The 12992-nt window shown below is 40.1% G+C and overlaps 1 protein-coding gene across 1 annotated transcript in view; it reads right to left on the bottom strand.

Moving 5' to 3' along the window:
- Window positions 1-8085: 8085 nt before the first annotated feature.
- Window positions 8086-12992, bottom strand: part of MRE11A (MRE11 meiotic recombination 11 homolog A (S. cerevisiae)) — a gene marked incomplete at its 5' end in the record, with an annotated part of 96664 nt that continues 91757 nt past the window's right edge. The window contains 2 exons of the mRNA XM_006902363.1: window positions 8086-8157; window positions 10134-10192. Coding sequence (XP_006902425.1) covers window positions 8086-8157; window positions 10134-10192 — 131 coding nt within the window. The remainder of the gene's footprint in view (window positions 8158-10133; window positions 10193-12992) is intronic.

Genomic DNA, 12992 nt, shown 5'->3' with positions numbered 1-12992 from the left:
ATCATTACCATGACCACTCCTCCAGAGACAAACACAGAAGATGGTAAAAACCACTCTGATCTTACTGTTAACTGGGCATATTAATGTGAGCTTGATAAAAATCTTATTTCAAAAATCTACAGGGCTTTTAGTATCTGAGAGAATGATATTGATGACAATAGATGTTACTTACTAACAGTAAATATAATTCAGTGGAATGTCATCGGTGAAATTAAACAGTGGTCTCTATTTCCACCTTATAAACAGTTAAAATTCAATTAACCTTTAACAAGATCACTTTATTACCTCATCTGATTCAAAATTGACTCCTTTAGCTATATGGCTCTGGGGAATGCACTTGCTGGAGGAAATGTTCGGCTTCCTGAGGAAAAGAAAAAGAAAAAAATCATGAAAAGCACAAAGAAAATGAACTGCAGAATTTATCAGAAAGTGTCTTTTAACAAATTTTAAAACTAGCAGCAGTCATGAACAAAAACAATTCATACAATTCCCTTCAAACCTGAGAGTCAGTCAGACTTAAAGCAAGCAAGAGGAGTCAAGATCTGAATTTTAGCTTTGCTTTTACTAGTTGTGCGCCTGCATAGTAACTCACCCTCTCTGTGCCTCATTTCCTCATCTGTAGAGCAGAGATTAACAACCGCACTTACCTCATTGAGATTTATTTCTAAGACTGAAGTTAGTATTCATAACTTAAAGATATGATTCAGTACCTCGTGCATACATTATTATCGTTCTTTGCACATATTAAAATCTATCGCCACATTCACTATTTCTGAAAATTATAGCAATATTTAAATGTTTTTCATTCAAATCTCCATTATATTTCTGTAACTGGGTAGAAGGACCTTGGGGAAAGGCTCATTGCTCTCCAGGGCGGCCTCACTGCTAATATTATTTGTGTGCAATCCAATTCAAATGTTATTATGCTTCGCCATGCACTATGGGAGCCCTGGGAGCAGGGAACAAGAAAACCATGATTCCTATCATCACAAAGCTTAACTACTAGGGTAATGAAATTCTTTCATTGAAACATATTTTTATTAGTTAAGAGTTTTAAGTCATCTTAGATCAGGAGTCAGCAAATTATGTCCTATGGGTCAAATTTAGTCTGTTTTTATTACAGTCTGTGAGCCAAGAATGTTTTTCACATTTTGAATTGGTTATATTTTGAATGGTTACGTAAGCCTACAAAAGAGACTCATTTTCACCTTTCCTTTTGGCCCAGTCTAAAATTTTTACCAACCAGCCCATTAAGAAACTTTTAGCCAACTCCTGTCTTAAAGTAAGACAAAGCAGAGTTTGTCAACACTCAGCCAACAGTTTGAACAGGTGTTGAAATGTTACTGCTGCTAAGCACCATCAAGTCAAGTATAACTCAAAGCCACCCTATGAACAGCTGACCTGAACCCCACTCTATCATGTACCATGCTCATCACCTGACACCACTGCTGAAGTCATCATGTCAATTCATCTTTGGGGGGAGTCTCCCTCTCCTTCACTGACCTCCATCTTTCCAAGAATGATGTCTCTCTCTTTCCAAGGAATAGCCTTGTCTACCAACATGTTCACAATATAAAAAAGAAGCTTCACCATCTTTGCCTCCAAGGAGCACTCTGGGTGGCACGCTTTTCCCAAGACATACCTGTTTGTTATTCTGACTGTGCATGGAACATTCAGCACTCTTCTCCAGCACCATAACTCAAAAGCATCAATGCTTCTTCTGTTATCTTTATTCACTGATGCACAGCAGCAGGTTATGTGAGAGGTCCACTGCTTCAATCAGCATCACTTTAGTCTTCAAACTGACATCATTGCTCTTCAGCATTCTGGAGAAGTCCGTGACAGCAGACTTGCCCAATGCCAATACGTCTTCTGATTTCCTGACTGCTAGTCAAGGGTGTTGCTGATTGTTGATCTAAGCAAGATAAAATCATTGACAGCTTCAAACCTTTCTCCATCTATTATAAAGTTGACTGTTGATTCTGTAGTTAGGATCTTTGTTTTCTTGATGTTGGGATGTAATCCATACCAAAGGCTGTAGTCCTTGATCTTCTGCAGCATTTCATTCCCTCTTTACTTTCAGCAAACATAGTTGCATTGTCTGCATAACGCAGGTTGTGATGAGTCTTTAAAATTGGAATCCTGATGCCACTTTCTTCTCAGAGTCCATCTTCACAAATTATTTGCTCAGCATATGGAGTAAATAAGTATGGAGAAAGGATACAACCCTGATGCACACACTTCCTGATTTTAAACCATGCAGTATTCCTTTGCTCCATTTGGACAATAGCTTCTTGGTCTCGGTATAGATTCTGTATGAGCATAATTAAGTGTTCTGGGATTCCCCTTCTTCCCAATATTAGCTATAATTTGTTATGATTCACAGAGTCAAATGCCTTTTCACAGCCAATAAAACACAGACATTCTTCTGATATTCTCTGCTTTCAGCCAGGATCCATCCATTTGACATCAGCAATCTCCCTGGTGCCATGGCCTCTCCTAAAACCAGCTTGAACATCTGAAAGTTTGCTGTCAATGTACTGGTTTAGCTGTTTTTAAATGATCTTCAATAATATTTTACTTGTGTAAGATATTAATGAGATGTTGTTGTTGTTATGTGCCGTCGAGTCATTTGCGACTCATAGCGACCCTATGCACAACAGCCCTAAACCCTGCTCTATCCTGCGCCAACCGCACTGCCTCCGATACACCCATTCCGATTACCCCAGTCACCAAATCTATCCATCTCATAGAGGGTCTTCCCCTCCTGTGCTGTCCCTCCACCCTCCCAAGCATGATGTCCCTCTCCAAGGACCCGTCCCTCCTGGCAACATGTCCAAAGTATGTCAGACGAAGCCCCAGAATCCTTGCCTCCAAGGAGCAGCCTGGTTTAATCCTCTCCAAGATGAATCTGTTTGTTTTCCTGGCAGTCCATGGTACATTCAGTACTCTTCTCCAGCACCACAGCTCAAAAGCATCCACTCTCCTTCTGTCCTCCCTAGTCATTGTCCAACTCTCTGAGGCATAACAAGCGATTGCAAATACCATGGCCTGTATCATGTTATTATAAAAAATGCCCAAAGATCTTCACAGGATAAATCAGTGCAAAGGGGTCTTATGTCAGGAGGAAAGAGAAAATTTCACATCATCATGCATAAAAGGAGAGGACAGGGAGATCTGACCAGCCAGTCTGAAAAGCAGCAGGGTTTCACACAGCTCTTCCTGGGGACCACTGAGACCCACTCTTCGGTATCCCTGAGTCAGGGCCGACTCCAGGGTATCTCATGGAACAAACCCTACCTGACTCTGTGCCCTCCTCATATCTGCTGAGCTTAGGTAAGCCCACTGTTCCAATCATTGTGTCAATCCACCTTTTTGAAGGATTTTATCATCTTTCACCGATCTTTTCACTTTTGCAAGCATGACGCTCTTTTCCAGGGACTGGCCCCTCCTGATGTAACATGCCCAAAGCATGTGCAACAGTCACAGCATTCCTGCTTCTATGGAGCAGTCCGGCTGCACTTCCTCCAGGACAGATTTGTTTGGTTTTTTGACAGATCAACATGAGGGCATTCAATTGTCTTGTCTCGGACCTAAGCAAGGAACTGATCAGTTGCTGGCCTGGTTCTACCTTTAACAGAAAGTGGCAGGCCATCTAGAACACAAAGCCAGGGTCCACGTGGACAACTTAGTGTGCTGGGCTATTGCTGGGGCTGGGGAAGAGCGAGGGGAATGGGAAGGGATTGAGAGCTGCAGAAGGAAACACCTATCAGGACTTGATCCTGCTATCTGACATCTTCTTAGAAAGAGATCCAACGGGACCCAGAAACAAGCCAGGAAGCATAATGGGCCCGGGCTTATTTAGTCAGGGCAACATTCATAACCTGCAACAGAGGCCCCGACCTACAGAAGCTCATCTGTGAGGTCCTATCCTTAGGCATCATTGGTAGGGAGGATTTTTTTTTATTATTTTTCAATGGGCCATATGGCTGGATCCCATAAACTTCTGTCCAGAATGGCAAAAAAGTTTTGATAAGCTTCATGTGGATGGATGAAAAATAAAGAGAGGGAATCAAAATAAGTGCTTGCAAATAGTAAGTTTCCTCCACATATAATTTGGCGTAAAAAATTAGAACCCTGTTGTAGGTGGAGGTAGTTGGTACTACTTATTCTAAGTAGCAGACCATGACTACGTAACCATTAGCTCCCTATAATGCAGACTCAGAGGATCTCCTCTCCTTCCGCTCCCTGCCAACTGGCCATGTCGAAGCCAGGTCTGCTCTCCTGCTGCTGGGAGACTACAGTGCAAGGAGCCAGCTTTCTCCACCGTGAAATGCTTTTGTCCCAATGCAGCTCGGGCAGAGAGGCAAACAAGATGATCAAGGAAGGCAAACTTCCCACTGCCCACCTGGCAGGAGAGACTGTCATGGCTTGAAGCTACTGCTCTTTGTAAATGAACTGCCAGGAAAATCAGGCCTTCCATCTTTTCCTCATTGTTCTCCTGATTGCTCGTATTCTATTTCCCTAGCTTGTTATTTAATTCAATAAGCAATTCCATAATTATTGATATTTGTGAGCCACTACCTTAATGCTTTACAAATATTAAGTCATTTAAAAGCTCTGAACAATCTTATGAGGTAAATATTATTTCCATATGATAAACAAGGACACCGAGGTCCAGATAAATCAAATAATTTGCCCAATGTCCATCCCTAGTCCTCACTAAATATGTCTACAAAGCCAGCATTATCGGCTGTCGTCCAGGTAGTCATCAGAAACACAAACCTGTCAAGGCTGTTTTCAAATTTGTTTCAAAATGTCAATTTCTCTCATAATTGCTGTTTGTACACAGTTTAAGAGCGTCTTCTATTATGTGAAGCAGAAGCTGCGGAGATGAGTTCTGGCAGGTGGGTGACCTCAGGTAAGTTATGTAACTTGTTTCACTTCCTTAACGTGTAGAATGAGGACAAGAGAATGAAAATTCTACCAACCTCCTGAGTTTGCAGTGGGCAGTAAGTGATATTATAACAGCACTAATAGATGTTTTTCTTCCTGGGTGTTGCTGAATAGACTATCATGTTTAGCAACTGTAGGAACAGTGGATCTGAACCTTGCCCTACCTGCATCAGCCTCACTATCTATGATATACTCAAGCCCACTGTTACTGTGTCAATCCATCTGGTGGAGGGTTTTCGACACACAGAAAGTGTTAAAAATAACTGACTTTTAAAAATCATTTCGTAACTAACTAAGAAATCAACCAATACTTAAGCCATAACCCAACCACACTGCATCAAGCTGATTCCAACTCATAGCAATCTCCATCGGGTTTCCAGGCTATAAATCTTAACAGAAAAGTGCTCAAGCAGCAAACATGGAACTGAATCTTAATTCCTCACTTTCCCTCACTCCAAATATTCTATTCACCCCAAGTTCTGTCATGCCTGCTTACAAAATGCATCCCGAAGCCATCTCTTCTCCCCGTGTCTGCCATCAGCATCCTTGTGTAAGTCTCCAGTTTACCCAGACCGTCTATAATCACTTCCTGTCTTACTGCCTGTTTCACCTCTTCTCCTCCTACAACCACACAGATCCCTTATGTGAACTGGACCATGCACCCTTCTTTCAAAAACCTTCAGCGAAATCTCAGTGCATTCATAATAAAGTCCAAAATCTTAACTAAACTTGATTGTTCCTGCTCACAATGTACCCTTCTCTCCCCACACTCAGCTCCCACCACATCCTCCCACAGTCTAATCCCTTCAGTCAGCTTCTGGATTACACTGACCTTGTTTCTTCCTCAACAGCCATTGCCTCCTCTTTCGGCAAGGCCAGATCTCTCTTACCCTTAAATATCTGGTTAAGGGTCTCCTTCTCAGAGGCTTTCCCTCACACAGCACATTATCTGCTTCTGCTGACAATTCTCTTTACTACTGCACCTTGTTCATCTCCTAAAAAGCAACCTTACATACTGAGCTGCTGATTGTCAGCTCACAGGTGACATTTTAATGAAATTTTCAGTGACCTTTCCCAAGGTCCCGGGCATTTCTATTGGATTTTATTGTATGAGCCACTGCCAAGCTAATGCTGACTTATTGCAATCCAGGCATAGCGGAGTAAAAGCTGTGCTCCAAAGGGCTGGTGTTTCAGACAGAGACGGCCAGGCCTTTCTTCAGAGGTGCCCCTGGGTAGACACAACTCTTAACTCTGCATCACCCAAGGACCCCACAGATTTCATTACACGTGAATAAAACATAATTAGCATGCCACTAGTGTGTAAATTCCAAAGGAAGAGGCATTTCTTTCATCATTGCATGCTGAACTATATTTATCAATTGTTCAAAGAAAGGTTCTTAATTCATATAAATCATATCTTCTCAATGGGGTGAATAACACTCCAAGGGATGAGACTGGTTCTTGGGGGAGGCTAAAAGTCTTAGCTGTTACAAGGAATTTTGGCCTTTCCAAGCTTACATCTAGCTGACAAAATCTCATTTTCTTTCATAAGGGGAAAATCTAATTTATTTTATTTTAATTAATTGAAATAAAATGCGATCTTTCTTCTTACATAATGAATAATGATTAAGTTCATAATACAGGTTTTGAGAAATATCAAAGGAAATCTTTTCACTCAGTCCTCCCTCATTTCTTAAACTCTTGCTCATGCCATTACTCTAAGCTGGGATCATCATTCTCCATCTCAAAGACTCAAATAATTCTTATCTTTTTTAACCTCAGGTAAAATTTACTTCTTTTGTGAACTTGTTTCTTTATTACATCTCCCTGCACTGTCCCTCCATCCTCCCATGCATGATGTGTCTCTCCAAGGACTGATCCTGCCTTGCAACATGTCCAAAGTATGTCAGATGGAGCTGCAGAATCCTTGCCTCCAAGGAGCATCCTGATCTCACCCTCTCTAGGACGAACTTGTTTGTTTTCCTAGCAGTCCATGGCATATTCAATACTCTTCTCCAGCACCACAGCTCAAAGGCATCAATGCTCCTTCTATTATTCCAATTCATTGTCTATCTTTCTGATGCATAGCAAGTAATTGCAAAGACAAAGACCATGGTTTGTATCAGGGGCACCTCAGTTTCCAGACTGATACTGTTGCTCTTTAATACTTTGGAGAGGTCTCTGACAGCCGACTTTCCCCAATGTAATAAGGTTTTTAATTTCCTGGCTGCTGGTACCAAGAGTGTTGATTGTAGAGCTAAGTAAATTTAAGCTGTTAACAATCTCAATCTCTTCATCATTATCATGATGCTGCTAATTGGTTCAATGGTGAAAATCTTTGTTTTCTTGATGCTGAGCTTTAATTCATAATGAAGGCTGCCATCCTTGACCTTCTGCAGCAAGTGCTTCAGGTCCTCCTCAGTTTCATCAAGCACGGTTGTGTCATCTGCTATGTCCTTCCCTCATGCTAACATAGAAACAAGTACACAAACAGGATGCTAATTATTTTCTCCAGTAGTAATTCTCACTAATTAGGTTTCCCATCAGAGGGTCAGTTCCAACTCAATGGTACACAACAGGTTTTAGTTAAGCAGTGTTTACCTGAAGCATTAATGCTTAAAAGAAAAAAGAAATAGTAAACTAAGTCAGGCCAAGCAATAACAGAGAAAGAGATGAACAAAAATTAGCAGGAAGCTCAAATATTTTTTCTGAAAGTGAACATCATCTGATGACTCTGGGACCTTTTCAGTGGTCAGCATCGCAGAGTGTGCAATTCGTATACACAAGCATAATCAGAAAGACCACCTGAAATCAAATGCTAATAGAGAATTATTTTCTGTAAATTGACGAAAGTACAGTGAGGAATCCAGGACATCAATGGGTAATAAAGACAAAAGGAAATAAACTGTAGACAATTTACATTTTCAATACTTATAATAATGTATCAACTCTGTGGAATAGCTCTTAAGTCTATTTTTTTTGTTGTTCATTTCTTCACATACTTAATTAGACGAAAAGAAATCAGATTCATTTCTACATTTCTGTGGAACAAAATAACATGTAGCTATGGAATTGTGGATTGTTTTGAAATTTTTCAGCTGTTTCTTTTTGCAGTAAAAATCACTGTACTTACCTCTGATCGGTTTTCGAAGAGGCAGGAAACAGGTCTTCTTCCTCTTCTGACTCATCCACCTCAATTGTCTAACGGGGAAAAACAAAGCAGCAGACAGTTTTTGAGGAAATGAAAAAAAAATCCTCAATTAAAAGGATTAATAATTAGAACTTAGATCATTCTAAAAATAAGTATATGCAAAAAAAGGCAGAGAGAAGCCATGAAATAGGAACTGCTCCGACCAAAGCCCTGCCCACCCTCCTGCCACCTTCATGCACAGCTGGTCTACGCGAGTCTTGGGGTGCATCTCTCCTGGCCATCAAAGACGTTTGTGTGTCTAAAATAACATCCAGTGTGACTGGTCAACTGTGTCCACAGGCGCATGTGCAGATCATACTCTATGGGTCTCTTCTTGGATCCTGACCAAGTCAGATTATCTATGTTTAGTCTCTAATTTAAAATAAGGTCTAAGACCATGCTGGAAGTATTGCATATTTGTACTTTTTTTGGTTCCTGTTAAAATACCAATTTTTAAGAATTGAGTCACAATCAATTCATTTTTAACTATTCCTCAACACTTTGTCCTGATACTTGAGAAACACACTGGCTATTTTGACATCTGAAGGTTGATAAAAAGTACAGATGAAGATGAGTATCAAGGAAAGAATACTGAAAAAGAACACCCAAATCCTCCCCTCCAGACCAACACAGAACCACTATTTAAGTAATTAAGAATAAATAAAGGCTTATGAAAGAAAAACCTAAAAGAGAATCTGCTTTGTGGACATAATTGAATTGAGAGATGTTAATCCTGAAGCAACAGCTGGACAATAGTTCATGACAGATAATTAATGGCACTAAGGATAAAAGTCAGCACTACTGGCGAGCTCTGGTGGCCTAGTGCCAAGAAGATGCACTGCAATCCTAGAGGTACACAGTTCGAATCCACTAGATGATCTGCTGGAGAAGGAGGGATAATCTCCTCCTGTACCTGTCAGATCCGATTTGATGGTGTACACACACACACACACACACACACACACACACACACACTAGAAGTTTAAAAAAAAAAAGTCAACTTAAAGTGTATCAGAGAAGGTAATAAAACCAAAATTGGAATAAGGACAGAGATGATTTCAACATATCTGTTGACTGTCAGCCACTAATTGTGTCAAATGCTTAAGAAATCTATTAAGAGTGAAATATGACAAGACTACTTGCAGAAGCAAGATACAATGCCATGGTTCCCATCCCTGGGCATCATCTTATAGCCCCCTGCCTGCTCTGAGGACATCTGGCAAGATGTGGACTTATTCTGGATTGTCGTGCTGAGGGGATGGATGGGTTGCTAGAAGAATCTAGCAGGTAAGGGCCAAATATATTGTTCAATGTTCCACAGTGCACTCAACTCTTCTCACAATGAAAAAACATCCTACCAAAAAGCTAATGGTGCCACCACTGGGAAACTCCAAGACTACTGGGAAACTCTAAGACTGGAGGGGACTGGCCTGGAAGTTAAAATCCATGGATTTTGAGAACGAGGTAATGTAAGAACCAAGCCCATATTTAATTAATCTTAGAATTCAAAAGAAGAGCAAAAGGCTCTTAAATTTAGGTTCAAGCTTATGTCTATAATTAGGAATCCGGAGGTCTTTGGGTTCTAACCTTTGAGTTTGTTCCTACCTAGTATAAACAAACTAGGTACAAACCACAGTATTATGAGAGTATAAATGGCAAAAAGGAAGCTAGGTATCAATTAAAGGTGAGTTCAATATGCACCGAACTCACCTTCATGTACAGCTTTTCTTGGTTCAAAACTGTTAGCCATATAAATATTCAGGATAATTATGGATTTCCAATTAAATAACTCATTATTTTGAAAAAGAAAATATAAAGACACAAATCCTAGACACCCACCCTCAGGTCTACATGATTGGCAAGCTTCTCTCAGCTTTCATATCTTTTGATTATCCTCAATTATTTCAATAAGAAGGATACAAACGTAATATTAAAACAGCACAGGACACTCTTTCTCCCCTTGTCTCCATATAATTCTTTTTGTTACCTCTGTATAATTCTTAGTAGCAACATTTCGTGAAGGATGTTCTCTTGTAGACTTAAAGGCTAGAATGAGAAAGATGAAACAATACTGGGTTATTTGTAAAATAGCATAAAAACGTGCATGTTTCTTTAGCTGAAGATGCTTTAAATCTTCTTTGCAGACACTGTGGAGAATAAATGTTATAACCACTTGCATTTTTTAGAAAATCTGGAGGGAGGAAAAATTATTTGTTCAAATAACTCAATACCAAGCTCTTATGATTTCCCAGCTTACTGGAATACAGCAACAAGCAGAGAGTTCATTAAATATGCCCCACACTAAAAGTATCCTGCAGGAAAATATGTGAAGGATAAAATCTGATCATCTAATGCTTGAATTCCAAATATACCAGTAAGCCTTAGGAAGTCTGCACAGAAAGAACTAGTCCTTATGTCTTCTGACTTTGTAATCTGCAGGCTCTTCCTTTGCACGTGGCTGGATGAGGAGCCATGCGGTTCCAGCAGGAATTTCCTTCTCTCCTCTATCCTGTGAGTCACAGTCAGTATCAGATACCGCAGGAGAATTTCAGAAAACAGAATACTTTTATTTCATTGTAAAATTTTCCTTGGAATGTGTAAATTCTTTAACTTTATAAACTTCAAGTTCACATAGCTCTTTATATTTCCCCTTGGGGGAAAGCTTTGAATAAATCTCAAAAAGTTATTTTGCCTTCACCAGTTTACTAATGTAATAAAACCCATGAAAGTTGAACCTTTGTAACATGGAAGACCATTACAGTATGAGAACTGAAATATTTTCCACTAAAATGAGTGACAGAAAAGTATTAAGACTGACACTGTCAAGGATGGAAAATGTGCAAGATCTGAGGGGGGAAAAACACAGTACCACTGCAGATTTCATTATTTATAAAAATGTGTCCCCCAAGACAACACCCATAACAAACAGTGCGAGGAGACTTGGAGAAGAAAGTATTTTTAAAAATATTCTATAAAGTAAAAGATCTTCCTACTCAGAAAACTTTGAGAAGATTTCTACCTCCGTCCAGTCATGTGACATCCACATAAGCCGGGAAAGGCTGGAGCAGAGAGCTGCAGCCCTACTAACATCCTCACATTCTATTCAATGCAATAGGCCAATGGGGCAACTGAATAAAAAACAAGTGCTCATGGTCTTCCAAGGAATTTATTCACAAAACAACTCTTCACACTCTGAGATTCATGGAGAGAAGAGCACTCTTTTATTTCTGGTGGGGAGCAAAAGATGAGTAAGAGTTTAAAACTTCACCAGAAAAATAAGTGTTACATTTTGTGAAGAAGGAAACAAATGGTGGTTATGAGTTCAGGTATTAAGTGAAACTCATGTACCAGCTGGTAACTACTAATTAAACACTAAAATTTTTTTCAATTAGAGTATGACAAATTCAGACAATTTCTAGTTATATGTTCACAAATGTATTGAAAGTATTATATTATACATTCATGGACTTATTTAAGATTTATAACTGCTCTGCGTCACTGATTCTCTGGCTAAAGCTTGGAAAACAGCATCAGTTAACACACACTAAGGGTTTATATGTACTGACACTTGCCAGGTACTTCACACGCAATTTCTTATTAATTATCAAAATAACCCAAGGAGGTAATATAATCATTTGTCCCATGTTACAGACAAGGACATCAAAATTTAGAGACAGAAAGTGTAAGTGGTTGTAGGATGCATGGTTATTCAACTCAGGTGCCCGGACGCAAGCTTTGGAACCACACCATCCGGTCTACACAGGGATCTCTGGAGGCAGAGGTGGTAGGGAGGAGCGCTGCCAACACAAAGGCCAGGCCTCTCTGATACCTGAATCTACCAGCTACTACATGAGACAAAGATGAACCATCTCCTCTTGTACAGTTTACAGCCCCAAAAAGTTGTTGGAGGATCAGTGTGAGTTAGGTCTGACTGGATGATACTGAGTTACAATCTGTAAGTGACTGCTATTTAGTCAGCCTTAAGCACCCACTCTATGCCAGGCTGTACAATGACTAACAAGACTGATGCAGATTCTGCTCTCTGTGTCTGCAGTATAAGAGCACTGAAGAGCTTACCACATAGTCAAACTTGTGTACTAAACCAGGTCTGACTCTAAAGGCCCAGTCTGAAACATAAATCTTAAAAATACTGATTTGGCTGACATCCCCCCCCCCATCACCACCAAATCATGTTTGACTCCTGGTAGATGATACCTTTGACCTGTGCCAGACAATTCTTGCTCCACAGGGTCATGGGAGGCCGACTTCCAAAGCAAATAACCTTCTTCAGTTGGTTCACTTACACAGTTTTGGCTGGGTTTTTTTCATGGATGAATTTTTATTATTAACAAAAATGATCAGTCATGCAAGCTTGTGAAATTTTTAAAATACTGTATGGATTTCACCTGATGGTATGCACAGGAATCAGATCGATTACATCTGCAGAAAAAACTGCTGGAGAAGCTCAATATCAGCTGTGAAAACTAGGCCAGGAGGTGATTGTGGAACAGACCACCAACTACTCCTATGCAAGTTCAAGCTGAAGCTGAGGAAAATGAAACCGAACCCACAGGAGCCAAAATATGACTTTGATTTCATCCCACCTGAATTTCAGAATCAACTCAGGAACAGGTTTGAGGCCTTGAACACCAATGAGCAAAGACCAGATGAGTTGTGGGAGGATGTCAAATGTATCATCCAGTAAGAGTGCAAACGGTCATTACAAACACAGAAGAGGAAGAAAAGACCAAAATGAATGTCAGAAGAAACTCTGAAGATTGCACTGGAGCATAGAGAAGCCAAAGCACAAGGAAGAATTCAAGATACTAAAGAGCTGAACAGAAGA

This window comes from Elephantulus edwardii, unplaced genomic scaffold (assembly GCF_000299155.1).
Source record: "Elephantulus edwardii isolate Elephantulus edwardi_28Jun2011 unplaced genomic scaffold, EleEdw1.0 scaffold00397, whole genome shotgun sequence".
Taxonomy (NCBI): domain Eukaryota; kingdom Metazoa; phylum Chordata; class Mammalia; order Macroscelidea; family Macroscelididae; genus Elephantulus; species Elephantulus edwardii.
Note: the sequence above shows the minus strand (reverse complement) of the source record. Positions and strands in the feature narration are given on the sequence as shown.